Raw genomic sequence first — 25,209 nt, 5'->3', positions numbered from 1 at the left:
ATGTTGTCAATGCAGCACGGTGAAGCTTGCACTGCTGCTACCCATGTTGCACTTGTTGGATAAGCAGGGGACTTGAGGCTCTCAGGCTGTTGAATTGATGCTGCCAAGGAGAATCCTCATTGTTCTGCAATGAGCCAGTCCAACTGTTTGTTACTTAAGAGGCTCAGACAGAAGACCGTGAAGACCTTCATATTGCTGTGTCCTGCTGCAGTGGGGCTGCATGCTCCAAAGCCTTTGGTGTGTGATCCTGCTCTTCGGTGCTTGATGTGCTGTTTTTTCCCATCCCTTTCTTCCTTGTGTATTTTGCTTCATTTGAGGAACTGAAGGTTCTAGAGAAACTGTTGCTGGCCCTTCATTTTTTAGAAATTAAATAAATTGGAACTCACCAGGAATAACAGAACTGTTGCGACAGGAACTTGCAGAAGAGAAGATGAACTATTTCTTCAATGAGTAATTAATCACTTCTTCGTCTGAAGTAGTGAATCATATTAGAGAACTAGTTTCCCCCCATTTGTCCTTTTTACTGCAGAAAATAATCATCCCTTATAATTCCATAGCACTTTTTTCATCATCCAGAAGGATGCCAAAATACTTTCTAAGTGGGATATTCAAGAAGCACCGCCCCCGTCGCTGTGGTGGAATGGGACAGCTGTTCTGTAGCAGTAATATTATGTATGTACTGTTAGGAATGGGAATGAAGCATGACTTTTCCAGTTGAAACTGCAGGTATTCAAGGCATGAAGTGAAATTTGGCCAGGAAAACCAGGATTAAATAACCCTTTATTATGAAGAATGTTCCCAGATTGTTAATGAGCAGAAGCAATCAGCAATTCAGACTTAAGGATCTAGAAGATGTCCCCTCCAGGACCATGTTTGGGCATTAGTTTGGTATTGGCTTGGAGGGAAGAATCACCAAAACCACCACCTGGGTAGCAACCTGTTTTTCTTATTGTCTTTCAGTCAGGGACTGACAAGGCTTGGCCCTGCCTAGCGTATGGAATATGTAAGGACTACAGATCACGAAACATGGAGCTATAGTCTTTGTCCTTTGTATGAGCAGAGAGGATTGGGGCAGGGGGAGTAAAGATACCAGCCCTTTATCATAAGTTGCTCTTTGTTTAAGGACAGCTTGCAGTGACTGAGCACCCTTTTTATCAGTAGTTGGTTTTAAATTGTTCACACTACATTGCTGTGGGAAGGCTGCTCCCCAGTCTCCCTTGTGATGGCGTATACAATGGTTAAACTTTGTCCCCACAGAGTGTGGGAGTTTGACGCCAGTGCGAGATGGTCCATGTACTCCAAGACTTCGTTCCGTCAGCTCCTATGGGAACATACGAGCAGTCACCACGGCTAGGAACCTGAACAAGTCTCTGCAGAACCTCAGCTTGAATGAAGAATGTAAGATGGCTTTCAAGATTCTTTCATTTTTCCTTACCTCTTGTCTCACGTGAGACTTTGTTTTATTTTGTCCCTTTGCCAGTTCTTCCCTGCTGTGAAATCTCACGTGGAAAGCATCTCGAGCTGACTAGGTGTTATCACATGGTATCTAGCTGCCAGCCCCGAGGGGAGATATGAGCAACCCTTTCTTTAACCCTAACAGGCTGAAATTCTCTGTTCAATAGTATTGACTTTATAAGTTACTGGAGACCAACCAAGGCACCTTCTGATGCACGTGGTTTTCACCAGTCTGAGTCACTACTGAAGCCTTGATTCTTACCCTCTAATTAAATATTCAGTGTTCAGAAAGAGGGCTTGGTGGATTTGCTTTACCAGAGGAATTTCTCTTCACTTGTTGAATGTCACAGGGTTCATAACAATCAGTTGATGCTTGAGCAAAATTGTTCTTTTGCTAGTATTTGTGTTTGTTTCTCCCCACTTCCCTTTTGGCAGCTGGAAGCTCTGTTGCATTTTCTCCTGGGAATCTCAGCACCAGCAGCAGCGCTAGCAGCACCTTGGGCAGCCCTGAGAATGAAGAGTATATCCTGTCATTTGAGACCATTGACAAGATGAGAAGAGTTAGCTCCTACTCCTCACTGAATTCACTGATCGGTGAGTAGGGGCTCTTCTACCTTCCTCTGCTTTTTCCTGCTTTCTTTACCCTCCTCTGATTTTGGTTCTCGATAGGTCTTGTTGTAACAGCAAGCGTTCTCCTTATGGGTACATGCCATCATGCTATCTGAATGGGATTGTATGAAGAAATGAGAGAGGGCGTTAACCTGAAGATCTTGTGGAGTAGGGCAGGGAAAGGGATGTAGCAATTACATAGCTGCATTTCTGTGGTTATAACCCTACCTTGTGTTACAAATGGTAGGATTCCTGCTAAGAACTTGAGCATGAAAAGGGTAGCATCTACTGAAATCTTACAGCCCCTGCAACTTCATGGGCTTGGAAATGGATAGGAAAGCCCTTCATTCCATGGACCTGATAGCTGGGCTCAGTGGCATGGACTTCTGCCCTCAGTTGCTTTTCATGTAAGCTGGGCTTAGTCTGCTACATAGCACAGTCTTCAAACCTTGTTAACCTCTGAGGAAGCCTTACCCAGTTGATTTTCCATCTAAGTGCATTTATACATTATTAAATGGGGGTGAGAAGGAAGAACCCTGGCTTTGTCATAATTAGTTGGCAAGACAACTTGGCATTTCACAGAAATGAGCTCTGAACAGAGTATCATAGGTGATCACTTTACATCCATTACCACCCCAACTACATCTTCCTGGAGAAAGGTGGGGGAGAGCACCAGCTGCAGCATCTGTTGACCTGCAGAGCGCTAAAGCTAACAGTCCTGTTCTGCCCTCTTGGTAATATACCGAATGCTGCAGAGTTGAGATGTTGGTGCCTTTAGCAAAGGAGGAAGGGAAATGGACTTGCGTTTCCACAGCACATGCTTGATCTACATGTTGGATGTAGTCTGGCATTTCTTGTATAAAATTGACTGGAAGTTCTGCACTAAACTAGTTCATTTTTCTGATGGCTTTTTTAGGCATCTCCGATAGCTGCAGCAGCATTTTTCTTTAGCTGATCTTCTTTTCAAACTGGTGTGGTAAGAGCACAGCTGCTAACATGCAGGGGTCCCAGCGTGGGAAACGGACGCTTGCTCCATGGGCTGCAGAAAGTGCACATCAGAGAAATGATGGAGGAGGCTCAAAACCTTCCATTACGTTCAGTTGTGGGGCCCATGATCTTCTTCTAGCTTTAAAAAATCCCTCTCTACCATTGTCATGTGGAGGAGTAATAACCTGTAGCAAATTGGTGAATGAAAACCCTATGCACCACACTCCAATACTAGAAATATTCTGGGATTCTGCTGCCAGGCAGATCAGTTGGCATCTATTGTAGACCATTAATGAATGACTGGAGGGTCCCCAGCCACTTGAGGCAGTTTAAAATGAATCTTGTCCCATCCTAATAAAGTGTCGTTAGACTCTTGAACAATCCAGTCATGTGACATAACAGATAATGTCCCTGGTCTGTGCACAGCAGGATCACTACAATGCTGCTGTCCCTGTGTCAGGTTAAAACCTTAGCTCCCTTTCCTTGCCTCCTCTCTGACTTGGACTCTCCTGCCTATCCTTCCACTGGAAATTGTTGCAGCCTGCTTGATGGTTTGTTTGTGTCTCAGAAGATCTTTACAGCACAGTTGAGAAAGAGTCTAGAAATGAGCTGGAGATGAGCGAGGGAAACTTAAGAAAACAAAAAGCGGCTCTCCAAAGCCTTCCTCATTCATATTCAGACAGGAAGAGCTCATATCCAGCTGTAAACGACATAGCTTATAGAAGTGTTTAAAATTCATAACTTACACGGAATCCCATTACCTTCAGTATTTGCCTGTTTAAAGCTAGAGTTTTTTTCATTTCTGGTAAAGAATTGCAGTCTCTCAACCTGCTCTGTGCTAGGTCCCAAGGGAAAGATTTTTTCAGAATTTCATCAACTCTGCCCACCGTGTTCGGGCGACCCGTTGCCAGGCAGCAGGCCAGGGGTTGAGTTGACCCTGTAGTGTCCGTCCTTGAACTGACAAGGCCAGCTGGGACGATTGTTAACTCAGATGGAATGTATGGGCCCAAGAGTCAAAGGTGTTAAAATGACCCCGTCACTGTCCAGTATTAAATAGAGTTAAACAAGGTTCGGGGGTTGATATACAGAGACCTGAGCCTGCTTAGTACCATGGTGAACACATTATTAAAAATCCTTTTAATCTTTTACTAAAGATTCAGCAAAGAAGCAAAACCAGTTAAAGATATTGAAATATAGAGTACGAAGTAAGCCTTTCACTTAGCCAACATTCCTTTTCCCTCTCCTTTTAAATATAGAGTGTCTAAGGAAAAAGCCCCTGTCTGATACTCTCTTAGTAGGTATTAAACATGGTAACAACTGTCTTTTTGGGGAAAGGAGAAGTTAGTTGAGCTGGGCAGAAGCCGGTGGTGTTGCTGATGTTCCTACAAGATGGCACAAGACAAGCATACGTCAGAGGGAAGAGAAAAGAACAGCAAAGACACAAATCTATCTCTTGTGTTGATTTTGCCTTGCAGCCTCACTGCTGGAGAAACACAGGCATCGCAGATGGTCTTATTAGCCATTCCAAGCCCTGGCAAACTCGTACCAGTGTCAAGTCCTTCAGGGCATTGCTTTTATCTGCCTCTCTGGCCGTAGACTTACAGCGGTGCTGTAGCCTTGGCCAGCTAACCCAGATGCTTACTGAACAAGGCAAAAGGAGAGAGGCAGGAACGAAAACGAATAAGGTGGAGAAGGAAGAGAACACACAAAGGGGTGTGTGACAATGTGTCTCAACCCAGGTGATATTCAGGGTTTAGTGAGAGCCCGTGGAGATGACAGTGTCATCTGAGACCCTCTCTCTGGCCTAGTTTTATACAGACATCATTCAGGATCAAGTTGAAGGTGGTTCAGGTCCCAGGAGAGGGTCGGGATGGCAGCCATAATGGAGAAATTTGCATCCCTCTTCCTCCTCTCTCTCATCTTTGTCAGCTAGCATTTGCATCTGTTCGTCTGTATTGTTTCCCAAAAAGTCTTTTTTATGGTCCCCAAAAGGGATAGATGGGTGGAATAGCCCATCCCCTCATTATTTTGTTCACCAGCGAGGGCTAATTTCTGATACACCAACTTTAGTCCATTAATTTCTGGTCTCGCACTTCTCATGTTTAGTAGGCATGATCTTAACACAGTCCTTGAGTTAAATTAGTAGACCTTTGCATTTAGACTAATTCAGTCTTTGTCTCTCTTTAATCCCTTTTCCCATCAGTGTTTGCTGTTCGAGATTATTATGACACTTTAGAAACTTTCACTCACTTCTCACAGTTGAGTTTACAGTGCAGGTCAATTTGTAGGCCCAGTTATTACAACATCATCATCCTCTTTCTTTTTTGAGCCCCTTTTAGAGGCAGCCAGTTGTGTTCATCTTCCTTCTGGGTTATTTCCTTAAATCCTTAAGCTGCAACAAAGAATGGATACCATGTCCAGCTCAGAGGGATGGGTATAAACTAAAGAAGAGCCTTGCTTGGCATCTGCCCTGTCTGAGAAATCACCTGACATTGCTCTTCAGTGCCTGCCCCTCTGTCTGGTGGAAGGAGCAATGGTTTTATAGCTGTGGCCATGCCAGGTATTTGAGAAAGGAGAAGAAATGAAAAAGGATTTTTTTGGAGAAACAGGTCAAATCCATTTTTAAAAAAATTCAGCCCCTACTGTTAAGAAATACAGATCATTCTTGCCTAAAGTTTAACTTTCTGTCATCTACATTCTTCAGACACACATCCAGTCATTAGCATTTAGGGGCTTCTTTCTCAATTGCAGTATGCTTTATTAAAGAGTCCTCATTCGCACCCTGTGCCATTTTGCTACAAGGTGCTTGGGATTGACATTTTCCTCTTATTTTGCTTCAAATATCTCTGAGAGGCAATCCAGGAAAGAGGAGTGAGTCCTTGGGCTGTGCTTGTACAGTTCACAAGATGAGCTGGGTTCTGGCAGGTGACTGTCCCTTGGGTAGTTTTGGGCAGGAGAGTCATCTGCTTCTGGCCTTCCATTGCCCTTAAGTTGGCAGCAGGAAGAATTTTTGGTTATAATAGCCGGTTTGGGGCGGAGGCTAAACCTGTTGCAGCCCTTTCCACAGCCAGATCCACCAGCCATTAATCTTGTCTCTTTAAATAGAAAAAGAGAGAAATTAGACATTGGCTTTGGGTGCCAGGAGACTGATAACTTTTTTTTCTTATCCAAATGCTGTGATTAAAGGCCCTCATTAGCTGTGTCTCATGGTGAAGTGGAGATCATTGCTTGAAAGATAATGCCAAACGCATTCATCAAAGAGGAAAGGAGAAACCTGGAGCAATAAAATGCTGGAGAAGGATTTCGTTTTCCAGTAGGAGAGTTATAAGATTAAATTAGGATGGGGAGAGGAGACTGTGCCATGCCATTCAAAACCCCTCCTAAAGGACTGGCTTACAGCAACAGTTACAGTCAGAGGTGATTGTGATCAGACTGCGAGGGGAAGGCGGGGGGCAGACCATAGGCAAATGGGAGAGTGAGGGGATAGAGTGGGACAGATCTTGAGAGTGGGAGCACTGACAATGGACTTAAATTTGCAATTAGACAATTCATTTAAAATCTTGTAAGTGCACATTTACACTGATCAATAATTAGCTGACAACAATGACCATATTGTAAGTAAGTATAAAATAGTAAACTAAGATACTGACTATATTATATGAAAACTAAATGCCACTCATAGGCTTAAGCAATATTGCACTTGTTTATGCAATAAATATGCTGGTGTGTGTTCCATAGCATGCCATACACTACTTAAGGAATATGGAGAAGCCTAGTGAGATGGGCTGGTTGGGAATGGCAGGACACAGGTGTAAGTGAGGAACCAGTGGGACAGTGAGGAATGCGAGGATGGGTGGGGAATGCTGGAATGCATGGAATATGGGAGTAGAGCAGGACATTTTTTTTTTTCCAGCTGTTGAAACTGAGTTGTCTTGGCCACAACCGTGCACCCAATCGAATGTGTAAGGGAGATGGGTTAGGGTTAGGGTTAGTGGTGGTGGATTCTGAAGGTCCCTTTGTAGACTGTGCTCATAACTACCTCCATCCTGAGGGCACGAACCTTTTTCCTCGAGTCTCCTCTGGGATTAGCAAAGCATCAGAAAGCCCATGCTCTGCTGTGTGGGTTGCTCTTGGGGAGGTACTTTAAATTAGCTTTCCCTGTGGTGCAGACTGCACTGCACAGAGCAGTGGGGAAAACTTGGGCTTGGCAACCGTCTTGAGCCACCTCCCCCCTATGTCACTGGGACTAGCCCATTGAGCGTTTTTCTGCATTGCCATGTATTTTGGGAAAGTGTTTATAAGGACTCCATCACCAGCTTCATCTTAGAGCAGCTTTAGCCTTGGGAACAACTGCTCCTCTGCACTCTCAGAGAGTAGGCGCACAACAGTCAGAGGGTCCAGAGAGGCTGGAATGGGGAGGTATCCTCAGGATACCCTAGGTATAAGGTTAGGATTTGGTCATGGGTATTTTTAGTAAAAGTCAGTAACAGGTGGCAGGCAATAAACAAACGTTCAGGGAAGCTCATGACCTGTGCCTGACTTTTACTAAAAATACCCTGGGGATAGCAGGACAAACAGAGTGCTGCCGGGTCTTGCTGCTGGTCCAGCTCCCTGCTGCTCCTGTGCTAGGGCTTACCACTGATACTCCAGCCCCAGTGGGGCTGACCCAACCCCAGCCGCTGCTCCGGTGGCCAGGGACCACTGCTCTCGCGGGCCCTACGGCTGGTCGCCAGTCACCTGTTCGGTGGCTCTGGGGCTGGCTGCCGGTCAGCCATTCCAGCAGCTGCTGCTCCAGCAGCCCCTGGGCTGACAGCTGCTCCAGCCGTGCCCCAGAAGAAGTTATGAAGATCCCAGAAAGTCTTGGAATCCGTGACTTCTGTAACAGACTCGTAGCCTTACCTATGAATAGACCAAGGGTGCCGCCTGTAAGCCATGTGATCTCTGCAAGAAGTGTTAATTCTCCAACTGCTGTCATGCAGTATTTTGCCCCTAGGGAGTTGGGCTGCCACTCACACCTACTGAAGTAGAGTTCACAGAACCATCAGAATTTTAGATCTTTTCTCTATCCGAATCTAGGTCTCACAGGATCTTATGTTTTACTCATGGGAAGAGAAGAGGGAGGTGGGAGATAAATTACAATGCAGAGATGGGATTAACAGTGACGAGAATTGTGTATCAGAATCCCCATACACCCCTCACTATTCAGTCTGAAATAGTTCAGCTGTATGTGTCAGTCCAAAACTTGTTTTTCACTTCAGGAAGAACATTCAAAAAAAAATCAGAGCTGTTGTCTCCAATCGAAAATGCACAGATGCTGAGGTTTTGGTCAATTTGTGGGGTGTGGACTGCATCTCATATTTTAGCTCCAGGTTTAGAATCACTGCAGTATTTAAAAGAGGCAAGAAACCTGATAAAGTCAAACCAAGGGAAGAGATTAAATAAAGACACTGATGTTTTAATTTGTGTGTGCTGCACAGATGTGCCCTTGCTGGACTCGGGTTGCAAGGTTGAAGATCTAAACCAATTGTGCTGCCCTGATGTTTGCTGTTAAATTGAATGAAGAGTTATGCACCCCCGTACAAAACCAAAACAATCAGTGAAGAAAGGCAATTTCTTTTTGACGTGCATAGCTGAAAGGAATTGTTTTGTAAATCTGTACTGCAAGGTCTATTTAACCAGTGTTGAATCAGTCCAACTAATTAACAGAGCTGTCATTTTAAATTAACTCTCCCCACTTTCCTAGTGCTTTGTCTGTGTCTTGTGGGTTTTTTTTATTGTAGTCCATTATGTGAAATGAAACCACTGTTCCCTCCTGCTGTCCGTATCTCCTTTCATTATCACACTGACTCAGGTGGTTCAGGTTTAACAAGGAGCTGTCAGATGCGTCATTCAGCTGAATCCATTCGATGAGCAACACTTTTGTTAGGAAAAAAATAATAATACCGTAGTGAGGGAAGGGAACGCACCTCCAAACACTAACTCTAATGAGTCGAAAAAGCCTTTATAGAAATTCCCTCTGTTCTTTTCAGAAGCTGTTGAGTGAATGAGGAATTGCACTGGTGAAGTCCTCCTCCCGCCCCCAAAGCTTAGATATTTAAAAAATGTCTTGGGGGGTTTTCTTCCTGCTTGCGTCATGAGTGAGGGCGTTATCAGAGGGGCTGGAAATACTGAAAACTAGATTTCCTTCTGCTCCCACATTCCTCCCCCCTCACCCTCTGTCTTGCTCTTTCTTTAAAAGAAACCAAACCCTTTAGATTCCCAGCAGCCCTTATGTAACTTCCAGTACAGACCCAAACGCATTGGAGGCAGAAAGCTGAGCAGGCTCCAGGGAGCCTTTGCAGCAGTAGTACCTGGCTGGCTGTGTCAGTGAATGGTACACTTTTCCCCCGGGCTTTTATCACCTTATCTGTCTTGTTTGAGTTGTTTTCAAGGTGAATTTGGTGCTTGTGAAAACTCAGTCTAACAGTGGCCTGTAGCCTGGCAAACACAGACAGGCATTTTGCCATCTTCTTCTGATTATCTTCGGGATTGCAGGCCTGGCCTTCTCCAGAGCAGAGACTTGCTTTGTTTTCTGATGATTTTTCTTTATTTTAAATATGATTAAACAACTTCTAAGGGTGGGTATACATTTCTGCCTTATGGCCAAAGCCAGAATTTGAACCTAGATGTGCAGAAGTGGAAGACATGCTACATTCTTCCCTGTCACCAAGCAGAGCCACCTAGCCCTTATTCCCCTAAACTTACACCCAGTGTATCAGTGTGTTGCCTGGTTTTGAACACTTTTGGTTATGGCCTCTGCAAACATAGAGGCAAAATGGAGCATGAACCTTTTTGTAGTCTGGCTCATCTTGCACCTGCCATTACATCATTAAGGGCAAATTTAACATTGTTGCATCTTTGTGTAGCCCCAAATTGTTTCCAGGATTGGTGACGATCCTGTGTGAACCCTATGTATTGGAGGAGTGAGGAAAGCTTGTGACAGTTTAATATACTGACAGCCCACAGTCCCACTAGCCAGCATGTTACTGTTCAAAAGGTGTTGTCAACAGTGTAGAGCCGAGAGATCTGCATACGCAGCTCTTGGTAGTGTTAATAGCCATCACTCTGCTAAATCCCTTGGGCTCTGGTGGGATGCAGGTTGTATGAGGCCATGGAAGTTACTCGCTGCCTTGCAGTTTGCAGAATGCCCTGTCACATCATGGTGAATTTTTCTGGCAAAAGGGAGATTCCCTTGTGTAACCTAGAGAAGCATATGGAAAAGAGTGTCGTCTGTGCACTGCTCAAGCTTGTAACTGCATTTGGCTTCCATTGTGGGCCTGAGTTCAAAACTGAACTGTCAGCGTCTATTTTTTCTTGGCCTGAGTGTCAGGTACAGAAGCTCTCCAAGGAGAGTGCTTGCTTGTCAACCAAGGGACTGCATCTTCCTAAGGTAAAGCTTTATATTTAGATGCTCCGGAAGCACATGGGGAAATGAGACAGCTTTCCACACCATTTACAATTCACTGTGACTCATTTGAAAATCCTATTTTAGTTCCCTTTTGTAACTACAGCACCTACCTTATACCTCTCAAATGGCTCTGCTCCCAAGATCAATGTTATAACCATAGTACATGGCAAATGGTGTAGGAGATGTAAAAGAAATTGCTAATGTGCCTAAAACCAGTCAAATAAAATGTTCACCAGAGCCTTCTCAATCATACAAACTCTTATTTATTTGATGTGTAAGGTGTGTTTATCGCTCCCTCCCAGTGCATGTAGTTTGAAGGATTAACTCAACCTTCCACCCTGTAATCATAGGACTGGAAGGGACCTTGAGAGGTCATCTAGTCCAGTCCCCTGCACTCATGACAGGACTAAGTATTATCTAGACCATCCCTGACAGGTGTTTGTCTAACCTGCTCTTAAAAATCCCCAATGATGGACATTCCACAACTTCCCTAGGCAATTTATGCCAGTGCTTAACCACCCTGACAGTTAGGAAGTTAATAAAGAGCCCTGATACCTTCTTATTAGCATTTAGATGTTAAATACACCTGAGGGATGTATAAAGTCCTGAATGCACCAGCTGCATAACTAACCTTTAATAGGGCAAAAGGATTTTAATAAATGCATCTGTTCAGAGAGACTCCAGACTTCTTACCCATTGAGTAGACTTAGGACAAGATGGTCAAGTGACTTACTCCTGGGGACTAGAAAATAAGTATTTTGGATGCTAATTCCGGGCAGATATTCTGTCTGTCTGTGTGTCTGTACCCCTTGCAGACTGCCCAAAGGGATCACACTTTGAGAATTTTCTTCTATTTCTTGGACTGTGTTTGAGTGCTTACCTTGATCTTCTCTAACTGCCATTGTAAAGTCCAAGAGCAGCTCATATCTTGGGAGGAAATTAGTCCACACCAGAGGCCTGGGGGTGACTGCAGTTCTGATTTTTGTGTCCTCTCCATGTTTTTCTGTCCTAGGAGTTTCTTTCAATAGTGTTTACACCCAAATTTGGAGAGTCCTTCTACATCTGGCTGCTGACCCCTACCCTGATGTCTCAGATGTGGCCATGAAAGTACTCAACAGCATTGCCTACAAGGTATGACTGCCAGTCTTCATGTATCTCTAAGCTCTTATGTTTTGAGGGGGTTTTTCATACTCAGGCAAAGTGTGGGTAGACTGAATCTGCATATGCCCAGTTGGAAGGTTATGGGAAGTGATCGTAGCCAGGACAGTAATGGTAGAGAAGGAACTTTAACATTCCAAAACTAAAACACTCAGACAAACTCCGAGCCAAATAAAAAAGACTATTTGGGGAAGAGGCTGGAATTTTTTCAGAGATGCTATTATTAGCTCGGGGCCTTAAAAACTGAGTTTTGCTTACTTGCCTAGCAAGTAGATCAATCCCTGGGTGATGTCATACAGCTACTTCAGTAAATTATCCCTTTGCAAACTGATCTAGATTATGCAAGTGAGACTGGCCTGCAGACTGAAGCCACAACGGCTCTCCAACCCAGGTGAACTAGTACATGTGAGTCTGCATGCAGACACCCTTCCCACTCCTCACCTCTTCAATACTGGCCTTAATCACCATGCTCATCACATTTCATCCTGCGAGGATGATGAGAAATCCCTGGACCCTGTGGTCACTCGTACTCCTGAATTGCCAGCATAGGGAGCTGTAATAACAACCCTCACCTTCCACCAGAAACCAAGCACCTGGCCACTTCAGTACTTCTAATCACCAACAGCCCCCACTGGATTGCACTGGAACGCCATTTAGACACACTCCTCCCCCCACATCGGGATTCCACCTTCACGGTTGCTCCAACATTAAGACCATGAGCCATTTGAAAGCAAGATGGTGTCTCTTACTGATTTCTGACTGAGCTCCTGGGTTAGCATGGCTGTAAGAGATGTCAGCAGCAGCATCCACCATTCAGTGTTAGAGACCTCCGGCTTTAAATCCATTTTTCCCTTAAGAGGATAATTCTTAATTTAAACCCTTCGTTACTTGTTTTGAATACACACATGGGTCAGCCTGCAGACTTCAAGTCTGCGCACTGTGGTTGTTTGGATATTGAATAACTTCACCCATTAGGTGGTGAACTGAGATCTTCCATTCGTGACTTAGGTGCCAGATAAATCTGTGCATCAGATTGTCAAATCCCAAATTCAGAGATGTGATAAGGGGGCGAAATTAAAGCTTTCAGGCTCCCCTTTCTGGACCACATCATGGTAATTATTAGACTCTTTGCAAAATGAAGCTCTGGTTCTGCTAAAATTATAGGATTGGCGTGGGCATACTGAAGATCTAGGTTCTCCTTTTCCTGTCTTCCCTATTTTTCTTACTCTCTTGCTATAAAAAGAGCTCCATGAGCATTACCAAAGAGGTGGTTGTGTCCTCTAAACATCTTCACTAGCACAGTACAATGCTGCTTAGGCAGCAAGAGCCATGCAATTTTGAACATTATGGTGTCAGGGTGGGCAATGAATTTTGTGCCAGGACTGGTAAATTTTCATGGTAATTTTTTAAGGCTCTGTCAAGTGCCACAGGGCTTAGGTCCAAGTTCCTGTTTCTCTGGAGGCCACAATCAATTCTGTATTTTGGGGGTTGATATCCTGGTTTGCTGACTGGTCCCCTATCTTCTGTCTGGCAGTATGCCTAGGACCCTAAATCCCAGGCATCTTCCAAGGATAGGAAGCTGCAGTAAGGGCCAAAGGCAGCTGGTAAAACCTTCTCATGATCATGAGAGCAGCCCAAGTTTCACTGGGCATCAGTGCGTGCACAGCTGATTGAGAAGTGGAGAGCTGCTGCTCAGGAGGGTGGGGAGTCACAGGTTTGTGAAATGGAATGGCTGTCCACTGAGGATTTCGGCAGCTTGAGCGCACAAACCTCTTACATCTCATGGTCCACTTCCCAGGTGACTGCTCTATGGCCCTTGTGCTGTCTCAGAGGCAGTGATGTTTCAGATGGTTTTACACCCTAAATAATTGAAGCATTTGTCTTTGCAAGGATTTTTCAGCTGCAGATACTTGACCTTTTGCCAAGTTTCTCTCTCCCCTCCCTTAGCCATAAGGTTGAGGAAGTGCCAGTGTATGTAATCTGTCCATGCACAGATGGCAGTGCTTCAGGCAGCCATGTGGGTAGAGGGAGTTTGGTTCTTAGTGCCTCATGATACTGTGGGTCTCCTTCCACTCCCACTTCTCTCAATGCAAAATGGTTTCTCTGGTTCCTAAAAAGGAACTTAGCATATAGGGTCTTATTAAAAACCCATCTAAATGGAGAGCTAAGGCTGCAAATACCTGGTCAGATCTGGCCCTGACTCATTTAATTATGCCCATAAATCCCACCACGAGGGCTCCTGCCAGGATTTACAACCTTAACTTCACAGGTACCCACTCTTGTGAGCTGAGGCAGATCCTGGAGGCCCTGAAGTTATTTAAATGGAGTTCTTGCCATTGAATTTCCATTTTAGCTTAATCTTGAGTTTGTACCATTTAGGTTTTTTTAATGTATTTTCTTAAACACCCAGCAGTGGCTAGAGGTGAGCTGGATAATAGCCGGTGAACTCACTGTGCCCTTGAAAATGTCTTGACATTCAGCTCAGAGAAGATTGTCTGGAGAATTCCGACCACCACCACCACCGGCACACACTTTCTCTCTTCTCTTCCATGTAGCCACAGCAGTCCTGGGAGTTTAGGCTTATTTGTCAGAAGCCTTAATGTGCTGATCAGAGCTTTGGATGAGCAAAAACGGGCTCCTTTTGAATACTGGATTGCCACAGGTCCATTGTTCCTCTTGAGCTGGACTGTACAGGACAGATGCTAGACACTCATTTCACTGTTGGAAGGCACGTACTTAGCACTGCGATGGGCATGGGTTATGAACCTGCAGAGAACAGAATACTGTACAGTATTCTGGAGACGTAGGGAGGCATAGTCCATTGAGGGAATGTGAGAGTCACGGGCATGTGAAAGCCACACTCGAAGTCTCAGACTAGGATACTGCCGCGACAGTATTTTAAATCAGAATAATTTTGCTAAATTTGATTTTTAAAAAGCATTGAAATACACAGTGTTGTCTCTGGGGCTGATTAGGCATTGCTAGTACTCATGTTGGGTTGGTTTTAGCCTAGCAATTGAATTTAAAAAATAAATTGGAATGAAAGAACTTTCCTTCCAAACTCCGCCTCAAAAAAACCCAAACTTGTTTTCTGGTGTGTCTGTTGAATTGAAAGAATGAGAGCCCAGCGAGTGATGCTGGCCCTTGAAGACTCTGATCATGATTAATGAATGAAGCTCCTTCCCAGGTTCCTTCATCCAGCGATTTTCAGTGGAAGGCCTGAGGCTCACTCACCTTGATAGTTACTCCTGTGTAACATGCCCTCCTTGTCAGGCACTTCCCTGCATAAACAAGCAGTTCTCTCTCTTTAGCTGACATTGTTATTCAATGTTACCATCCCTCTCCCACCCCTCCCCCCGCCCAAAAAGGATATGATGTGAATACTACAAGAACAAACCTCCAAAAGAGGGGGTAGGAGAGCAGGTGCCTCAAGTCGGTTATTTCAAGCTGTATTTTTGTATCACTGAACCATGGCCCTGAAATTGGAGGACTTGGTCAATACTTTAGCACAGAGGGATTTCTGTTCCCCTTTAAGAAAAGGGAGGGTCCTTTGTGTAACTCATTTCACTTCATATCCCTGCTGTGTATGGCTTGGTCTAACTTCAGCTTCTCTTTAGAGCCAAGCTGACCTGAGCCATCTGTGATGAGAGAAACCTACCTGCAAAATTCTTCAAACCATGGACCTTTTGTTACTAAATTAGTTAATTATAGACTATATATAGTTGGTTAACTAGTTATCTTCTACCCTCCCTCCACTCTCATCATGTGACCTTCTCCCTGTCCCAGATAATGGCCTAAGTGCCAGAAGGTTTTATTTGCACTGCAGAGAAGGCAGTGATGTTAGAGCAGCTGTGTCTAATGGAGAAGGGAGGTAGCATGGGAAAGCAGCTGTTTCAGACCATGTCGGTAGGCTAGCTCAGTGCCAGGCCTGGTTACTAAGAGCACATACTGCCTGCTTTCTTGGCAGCAGCTGCTCTTGTGTTTGGCTAGCATGTGGCTGTACTGTATTGTAACGGAATCGTGACCGCTCATGTACCTTTGGAGCCAAATCTGTGACACTCAAGAGGGATTGATTCTCCTAAAAGCAATTGACATTGTGAATTTTCTGCTAGGTCATCTCAGGGGAAGGGAGGAAAGAAGAAAGCTGAAACTGCCTAAAGATCCTCTGGCTCCCTCAAAGAAGAGTGGCAGGACAGAGGCAGTATGTGTTCTCAAGCACGAGTGCCTCAGTTTTGGGTCCACAGTGAATTGTGTGTGTGAAGTGCAAAGGCAGATATTGCTGTTCCCACTGGGTGCGAGATCTGCCTTTTATGCTTACTGACTGCATGGATCCCAGCAAACCATGCACACAGCTCTTTCTGTTCACCTGTCTTGTATTTCTGTGACTTCCCTGATCTTCTCATGGTTAGCATACTTTCTACTGGATAAAAACCCCTGCAGTTGGGAGGTTCTGTTATCCAGGACCTGATTCTTTTGCCCCATTGTACAGTGCAGAATCTCCAGGTATTTCAAGAGGCGATAAAAGTAGTTTGGCCTTGTGACTTTTCGGGGATAGCATGAACTGCTGTACTTAGTTCCAGCAGGTTTTTGATGGCACAGTGGCTCTTCTGTCCCTTAAAAGCACTTCCAGCATGCAAGAGCCAGGTATGTTAAAAAGGAGGAGCAGGAGGGGTCTGAGTTTTGAGGTTCTAAGCAAACTGAAGATTTTTCCCTTTTTTGGAAGGGGGGTGGTTGTCCTGGGCTGGCAGCATGCTCAGGCTGGGGAAGGTGAGACAGCTGCTATTGATTTCCTCATTGTCCCTCCTCTGGCTGGCACTTGAAGCTACAGCCAGCCTTCCTTAGCTGGATGGAAAATCATTTCTCTTGCAGAACTGTCCCGTTCTGAACTGTTTTTTGAACACTGTTAACCAGTGACCCTTTTTGCTCCAGGGGTGGCTGCATTTCAGTGGTGGATGAAGTGACCTGTATATATCCCTTACCTTCCTCACAGTAGTGTTGTAAGGCTACATGTTTGTAAGGTGCTTTGAGATCCTCTGGTGAAATTTTGTACATGAGAACATAAGAATGGCCACACTGAGTCAGACCAGTGATCCATCTGGCCCAGTATCCTGTCTTCCAAGAGTGGCCAATGCCACATGCTTCAAAGGCATTTAACAGAACAGGGCAATTGTCACGTGATCCCCCTTGTCGTCAAGTCCCAGCATGTGGCAGTCAGAGGTTTAGGGATACTCAGAGCACAGGGTTGCCTTCCTGACCATCTTGGACAATAGCCATTGATGGACCTGTCGTCCATTAACTTATCTTATTGTTTTAATCCTTGTAGTTTTGGCCTTCACCACATCCTCTGGCAACAAGTTTCACAGGTTGGCTGGGTATTGTGTAAAGAAGTACTTCTTTATATTTGCTGCTTATTAATTTCTTTGGGTGAACATAAGAATGGTCAGACCAAAGGTCCATCTAGCCCAGTGTCCTGTCTTCCAACGGTGGCCAGTGTCAGGTGCCCCAGAGGGAATGAACAGAACAGGTGATCATCAAGTGATCCATCCCCTGTTGCCCATTCCCAGCTTCTGACAAACAGAGGCCAGGGACACCATCCCTGCCCATCCAGGCTTATAGCCACTGATGGACCTATCCAGGATGACCCCTGGTTCTTGTGTTATGTGAAGGGGTAAATAATACTTTTTTATTCACTTTTGCCACAGCAATGCTGATTTTATAGACCTCTATTATATCTCCTCTTAGTCTTCCCTTTTCCAAGCTGAATAATCTCAGTCTTTTTAATAGCTCCTTATATGGAAATTGTTCCATACCTGTAATCATTTTCATTGCTTTTCTCTGTACCTTTTCCATTTCTGATGTATCTTTTTTTTTTTGATGGGTAACCAGAACTGCATGCAGTATTAAAGGTGCCAGGGATTTATAAAGGGCATTTTTATGGTCTTACTATCTCTCTTTCCTAATGGTCCCTAATGTTCTGTTTGCTTTTTTGATTGCCATTGCACACTGAACAGATATTTTCAGAGAGCTGACCCCAAGATCTCTTCCTTGAGTTTTAACAGCTAGTTTAGACCTCATCATTTTGTATGCATAACTGGGACTATGTTTTCCAATGTGCGTTACTTTGCACTTATCAACGTTGAATTTCATCTGCCTTTTTTTCTGCCCAGTCACCCAGTTTAGTGAGATCCCTTTGTAACTGTTTGCAGTCAGCTTTGGACTTAACTATCTGGAGTAATTTTGTATCTTCTGCAAACTTTGCCCCTCACTGTTTACACCTTTTACCAGATCCTTTACAGATTTGTTCAACAGCATTGGTCCCAATACGGATCCCTGGGGAAGAAAGCTGTTTATCTTTCTCCATTCTGAAAATTGAATGTTTATTCCTATCCTTTGTTTCCTGTCTTTTAACCAGTTACTGATCCATGAGAGGACCTTCCCTCTTATCCCATGACTGCTTAGTTTGCTTAAAAGCCTTTTGTGAGGGATCTTGTCAAAGGTTTTCTGAAAATCCAAGTACACTGTATCCACTGGATCACCCTTGTCCACACGTTTGACCCTGTCAAAGAATTCCGATAGATCGGTGTGGCATGATTTCCCTGCACAAAAGCTATGTTGACTTTTCACAACAAATTGTGTTCATCTCTGTGTCTGATAATTCTGTTCTTTCCTGTAGTTTTAACCAATTTGCCTGGTACTGAAATTAGCTTATTGGCCTGTAATTGCCAAGATCGCCTCTGGAGCTTTTTTAAAAAATTGGCATCACATTAACTATCCTCAAATCATCTGTTACAGAAGCTAATTTAAATGACAGGTTACATACCCCAGTTAATAGTTCTGCAATTTCATATATGAGTTCCTTCTGAACTCTTGGGTGAATACCAGCTAGTCCTGGTGACTTTTTATAGTTTAATTTATCAATATGTTCCAAAACCACTTCTACTGACTTCTCAACCTGAGACTGTTCCTCAGATTTGTCACCTAAAATGAACGGCTCTGGTGTGGGAATCTCCCTCACATCCTCTGCAATGAAGACAGATGCAAACAATTCATACAGCTTCTCCGCCATTGCGTTGTCTTCCTTGAGTGCACCTTTAGCATCTTGATTGTCTAGTGACCCCCCTGATTGTTTAGAAGCCTTCCTGCTTCTGATGTACTTTAAATATTTTTGCTGTTAATTTTTGAGTATTTTGCTAGTTGCTCCTCAAATTCTTTCTCATACTGTCTAATTATACTTTTACCCTTGACTTGCCAGAGTTTATGCCTCTTTCTATTTTCTTGAAGAAGATTTGACTTCCTCTATTTTTGCTTGTAACCAGTTCTTTTACTCTGTTTAGCCATGGTGGCCTTTTTTGGTCCCCTTACTGCTCAAGGTGTAGAAGTTCAATATTATTATGCAGGACCTGGAAGTGGGTGAGGAAAGAACATAGGAGGAATCTTTGGGTAGCAGCTGTACTTACAGTGAAAACTCTTTCAGGAGTGTGAAATCTAGATTGGAACTTTTGCTTGAAGGAGGGTAGATTTTGAATATGATAGGAAATCCAGCACTTCTATCCTGAGATGAGAGAGAGAAAAATCTCGTTGCTGCAGGGTAATCCCCGAGTTTGCTGCTTGTCCATTGGCAGCTTTTTACAAATGCTAGTGCAGATCTTAGATGGTAATTTAATTATGGGAAAGGATTACATATCACTTAAAAGCCTTTCCCAGTAAGTATCAGAAAGACCTTTTCGGATACATGTTTCCTGACTGACCAAGTGATTTAATAATCTAATAGTGATTGGATGGGAACTGTTCAGGAGTCATTAATATACGTTATCAAACTCCACGTTGTTAAGAGTTTAACCATATTTAACCGGTGACATGGGATTTTATTAGAGAATAAATAACTGCAGTTGATGTTTGCACCCTCTCAGTTGTGGAATATTTTGATGTTTCCTAGGCAACAGTAAATGCCCGCCCCCAGCGCATCCTTGACAGCTCCTCCCTCACGCAGTCTGCCCCAGCCAGCCCTACCAACAAGGGCATGCACATCCACCAAGTGGGGTAAGTAGCCTCCTAAGTGTTGTTACCTTGCCAGTTACATCTGAGTGGATTTGGGCACTCATTCCCCACCACAAGCCATTCAGCTACCCCAGTTAACTGAGACACAGATGGGAAACTTGCAGAACTCTCAGCAGCTTTCTGTCTGGTCTTCCTCTAAACATTGGTAAAGGAGAAATCCCTGTAAGACGCTGGGGATTTTCCTCTTGCACCCTCATCAGGATGAGGAACAGCCTGGCACACTAACTGCAGGTAAGTGGAGAAAGCAGGACAAATACTCATGCTCTCATCCCTCATTGGTTTGATCTGAGGTAGATGGGACCTACATTTCCCTATAGAACTGATCTGTCTGCTCTCCACTTTGAAATGGTGAGGATCAACAGCAGAGGCTGTGTCTAAAGCGATCCAGGGCAAGAATGACATAGGCAAGTGGGCTTTCGAAATGAGCTTCTGTTGTGGTTATTCCTAACTCCAGCCTCTCTCCCAGTGGAAAACAACAACTGGCCATTTGGACTTCGCACCCTTGCAAACGTCATGCCAGAAAACCTCACAGCGGAAAGGGGACACAAACAAGTAAAAATTCTGTAGCCATGTGTTTGTTACTGGCCATGGAACAGGGAGAACATCAGGTTATCTCTGCCTTATACTCTGCAGCATTGTCATGAGCTGACATGATCCCTGAACTCCTTGGTGAGCTAGAATCACTGTTAACATGTCTTGGGTAAGGCGCCATACCTGTGTTCATATGAATCATTGTGACCATGGCAACCGCAGTGTTCCCCGGTGAGCATAGCTGTTTAAATCTCTAGACCTGAATTTAGGTTTGGCGCAGCAGCCAAGACTCACTTTTATTTTGGAGGGAGATGGCAGTGAAGTGTAGAGCCTAAAAAGCAAAAGAACAAACCTGTACCTTTTAAAATTAAAAAAAATTGCAAGGAACGATGCAGAGGTGGCACAGTTAATGATTTTGAGGGCATGCCCTTCTCCAGCACCCAGGTTTATACTCTAGTCTTAGTCTTCTCCCAATAGATGGATTTTCCACCTTGCTTACTTTGTAGGAAGCTGGTCCTTTCTCAGGGGTGGAAGCCATTATTTGGTTGTATTCTACCCCGGAGAAGCCTGAATTTCAGTGGATGTTCATCAGCTTGGTCAGAAAGTGAGGGTGAGTCCTGTGTTCATCCCTGTGTTCTTTCCCAATACTAGAGGGTCTCCTCCAACTACCAGCACAAGCATCTCCAGCCTGACAAATGACGTGACAAAACCACCAGTCAGCCGGGACCTCCCATCTGTAAGACCTTCAAATGTAGGCAGTCTTGGGGTCCAGTACACCCCCCACTCCCACCAGTTCCCCAGGACGAGGAAAATGTTTGACAAAGGGCCAGATCAGGTAAAATGGATCTTTCTACTGGCCATGACCCCTCTACCTTGTGTACTTTTTGTCACATGTCCTGTTCTTTGCTCTCCTACTTTCTAAATATTCTTCTTTGCTTTTTGCAGCTGCCACTGACTCCGGTTTAGTTTCCTCTAATCCTGCCAACATCAATAAAGTAAAAAATGAAATTGATTATTTTTCTTCATCTCCAGGATAAATGTCGCTTTGTGGCTCTTGTTGTGACATTACTTGCTGCTGCTGCTGCTTCAGAGAAGTGTTTAATTGGAAAAGGTTATTTATTGTCCTGTAAACATTCAGTTGCTTTACATAAATTGAGGCTGCTACCTCACCTTAATGAACAAAGTTTCAGAGAAATTCTCAGAGGCCAGGAGTCAGTCGCTCTCCTTTACTTCAGGAGAGAATGTCAGATCCTTACAACAAGCACCTTTAGTGTTGGTGGGCCCCACAGGAGCAGCCCTTGTCGCACAGTTGTAGGTCATGGTGCACTCAGATCTTCATAATCCCTCTGCTCCTGTCAGAATATGCATGTGTTCTACATCAAGTCCATCCAGATAGAAAGAACAACAGTCCATACTGGCTGCAGTGGAGAAGCACACAGGTCAGAAGCATCTAGAGTTTTCATTGTTCAGTGCCAAAAGGGTTCATTGGGTTGATGCTCAAACAATACTTGGTCCTTATTTAACACTTTTCAAGATGAGCAGGTTAATTATCCCTACTTCACTAATGGGGAACCTGACACACACAGGTGGTGACTTGTTCTGCATCAGTGGCAGGAGCAGGGAATGCAGCCCATGGGAACCCAGTGGAACTGCTGCCCCCATCCCATGCTAAATCCATTTGACCAGAGCTGCCACCTCTGGGAGAGGATGCAGGACTGTTTTAGTGTCTGACTGCAGAAGGAAGCCCAATGAGTAAGAGCTGGGGTCAGTGAGGGATTTGCATACTGCGAGCACTGGCTAGAGCCAGGCAGGTGCTAGGCATGTTTTCACACGTCATTTCGCAAAGCCAATTCATTTCACTCTGAACTTGGATCTCTAGCCCTTGGAGGCTTTTTAGCAGAGGCTGCCAGACTGTACCACATGTGAGAAAAATGGGGGAAGCAGCTTCATTGGGGAAGGAGAAGAGCCCCACTCACTGGTGTGTGTAGAAAGTGTCACATGGTCAGACCTGGAGACTGAATTCCTTTCTGCACTGAATGCAACCCAGTCAGCAGCATTACTGCTTCCATGCCCTAGCAGGACCAACCACCTCAGGAAGGAGAGGGGAATTCAGCCTCCATGGCTTGTTCAGTCCTTGGCCTCTCTGCCAAGACTGCCAATTGTAATGATGCTCTCTGTGGTGTGGACAGCTGGCTACTAGGAATTGGAGTGGCCCCGAACAATTCACTTCCCATAAGCCACTGCACAGCAGTCAGATGGTAATGCCTTTGGCACACTACCAGGCAGGAGGAACCAGATTCAAGTCAGCAGATTAGAGCTGAAACTCGGTGTATCCCATTACGAAGCCACCTCAGCCATCCAGTCCCAAAGACAGACACATCTTTAATGAGCTGGATGAGGTTTGAGAGGGTCCTTTCCCTCTTTCTTCTATATGCCTTTTCACCCTTTTTATGCCTGTATGTATGCTGGCCCCTGTTCTGAGATTTGGGCCAATAGTTTTTTCTTGAATCATTTTCCCTATCCCCAATTGTGCACTATGCTAGACTCCAGACAGGCCATGGAAAGGAGCCAGTGCTATTACTTCATACTTACAAAATAGCCATGCCCAGAGGCCCGAATCATTACTGGAGCCCATGCTATGTCCTGTGTAGTGTCTCGATGGTCTCCCTGAGGAGCTAACAGACGAGCTGTTCTTCCGAACTGTGGTGTGCACAATCTCGTATCTCGGCAGCGCCTTTCAGCATCTATCTGCTCAATTTCTCTACGTGGTTGAAGCTGACCTATGATATTAGTTGTGCGTGGGCTCTGGGAAGAGAGCCAGCACTTTTAATGGGGGGTGTACAGCATCATTAACAGAAAATGTTTACTTCTGTGTTCTCTTCCTGGGCAGACCACTGATGATGCAGATGATGCTGTTGGACACAAAATCTTCATTTCGGCCACAATGCAGACAGGATTTTGTGACTGGAGCGCAAAATATTTTGCTCAACCAGTCATGAAGGTAATATTCTCCTTCCATTCGTGTTTCTTGAATCACTGCCCTAGGATGCTGACCCCTTGGAAATGTGGGTGCAATGTGCTATCCCTTCCCTTGTCATTCCTTTTCTGTTCATCCTATGGAATGAGAGCGTTGCTCTCACACCACCCTCCCTGCTTCTTTTTTGATCCACATAACCACCTTGCCTGTAAAATGTGGGCAGAGGAACAGAGAGACGATCAGAGGACGGAAGGATTTAGTGGAATGTTACCAGAGAAAGGGCCCCACAGTATGAAGTAAAAGCTATGCCAAGCCCATGTGAGTAGGAGTGCCGGTATGTTGGGAGGGTCTGCTTGTTGGTGCCACTGGTCCAGTCAGCTGAGCAGCGTTGCCTTACTGTGAAGATTAAGCATGGCTGCAGCTTCCAAAGCATTGTATTATCCATCAATAACCGTCCACATGCTGATGCTGTGACTGAATTGTTACGCATCGCACAGTGGCAGTTAGGTGCTCCAGTTACATCCACCACGAGAAGCACAAGTTACATACACAACTCAGAGTAACAAACAAAAATTCAGTCTCCCACTAAACAAAGTAACCTGGCCATGGACTAAATTCTGCAGCACTGATGCCCCAACAGTGAGGACAGATTCTAAAGTGTGTGTGTGAGGGGGGGGCAGCTCCTGGTCGTGGGGCTTTCAGCCAAAGGAGCTTGACAACAGATGTCTCCTAGATTGAGGACTTGTTTCAAAGCAGCAGAGTCCATGTCAAATTAAGTATTTTGTGTGTTTTTCCCATAACTTTCCTTACTAGTTACCTGAGATATTTGTGTTCAGAAGGGGGGTTATTCCCTCCCCACTCGTCGCCGCCTTCTTGCTTAATTCTATAGCAAAGTTATAATGCTGAATTGTCACATTGCGATCATTTCCATAACAGATACATGTCGTAAGCAGAGGAGTGACGTCATTACACTGGAGTTAACACTTCCCTAGCACTAGGTGTACCTTGCAAATGTTAACTGATCCTCACAAACATGCAGGATGAAAGTCCCTCTTTAAAAGCAAGTTTTGTTTTGTGTGTGCTTGTGACAACAAATGATCTTGCTCTGAGCCAGGCAGCACTGGGGTGTATTCAGGTTAACTTTCCTGGGAAAATGCTGGCGATTAATCATTCTTCCCTGCCAGCCCAGAGAACAAGAATAATGAAAACAACTTGTTTGTTACAATAAATGTCACTCTCCTTTTGCTATGTAATGAAGCCCCTGTATTCCAATAGCAAGGGCAAAGACTGGACTTTCTTCCCACCTTTGCATTTAGATTTCTGGCTGTGCTGATGCTAAAACAAGCGGAGGAAATAGTTGAGAATGCTGCCTTAAATGAAGATTTAATCTCAGTGTCAGCAGAGCATGTCCTCCACTCTGAGTTAGATTTGACCCTGCTTACTTGAGTATAGCTTGAGAGCTGTGACCTACTCACAGGCATCTTGTAAAATCTCCTTTATCTCAGAAAAGTGGGGTTGACAGCAACTGAGGATCTGAAATAGTTCCCAGAAAAAACTCCCGCAGCCTTGGTTACTTAAAAGAAATTACAATTACAGCAAGGAAAAAGGGTGCAGTGGAATTTGTTGTGATGATGAGATACGCGGGCCGGAGACAGACAGAGGACTTTGTGTGTGCGTAGGTGAGGATGTGGGGACAGGGTGAGGAGATGTGGCTGCAGAAGGGGCAATAAATTAGAATGGGTGGTTGGCAAGCCTCAAATTGTTTGCTTGGGAAAATCAGTATTTACTTAGCCCTTGAGTGTGGAGGGGAGATGGCTAATGCTGATCTCACGGCAGATTAACACTGTTTTTCCAAAGACGCGTCATGCGGGGGTTTGGAACTGACAGCACAGGGGGAAAGAAACGTGTGCTGCCAAGACTGCCAATGACAATGGGGTATTCACCACGAAAGCTCACCACAATGGGGTATTCACCACGAAAGCTCACC

General features: G+C 44.6%; 1 protein-coding gene across 3 annotated transcripts in view; it reads left to right on the top strand.

The window, feature by feature from the left end:
- RPTOR (regulatory associated protein of MTOR complex 1) overlaps positions 1–25,209 on the top strand; it is a 290,490-nt gene that overhangs the window by 212,273 nt on the left and 53,008 nt on the right. For all 3 annotated transcript variants that reach the window (XM_075071909.1, XM_032797289.2, XM_032797288.2), the window contains 6 exons: positions 1,258–1,398; positions 1,891–2,049; positions 11,511–11,629; positions 19,593–19,696; positions 20,897–21,080; positions 23,136–23,246. In XM_075071909.1, the coding sequence (XP_074928010.1) occupies positions 1,258–1,398; positions 1,891–2,049; positions 11,511–11,629; positions 19,593–19,696; positions 20,897–21,080; positions 23,136–23,246 (818 nt within the window). The remainder of the gene's footprint in view (positions 1–1,257; positions 1,399–1,890; positions 2,050–11,510; positions 11,630–19,592; positions 19,697–20,896; positions 21,081–23,135; positions 23,247–25,209) is intronic.

Source organism: Chelonoidis abingdonii, chromosome 13, assembly GCF_003597395.2.
Source record: "Chelonoidis abingdonii isolate Lonesome George chromosome 13, CheloAbing_2.0, whole genome shotgun sequence".
In the NCBI taxonomy this organism is placed as follows: Eukaryota; Metazoa; Chordata; order Testudines; family Testudinidae; genus Chelonoidis; species Chelonoidis abingdonii.
The sequence above is the reverse complement of the archived record's forward strand: the minus strand, read 5'-3'. Positions and strand labels throughout refer to the sequence as shown.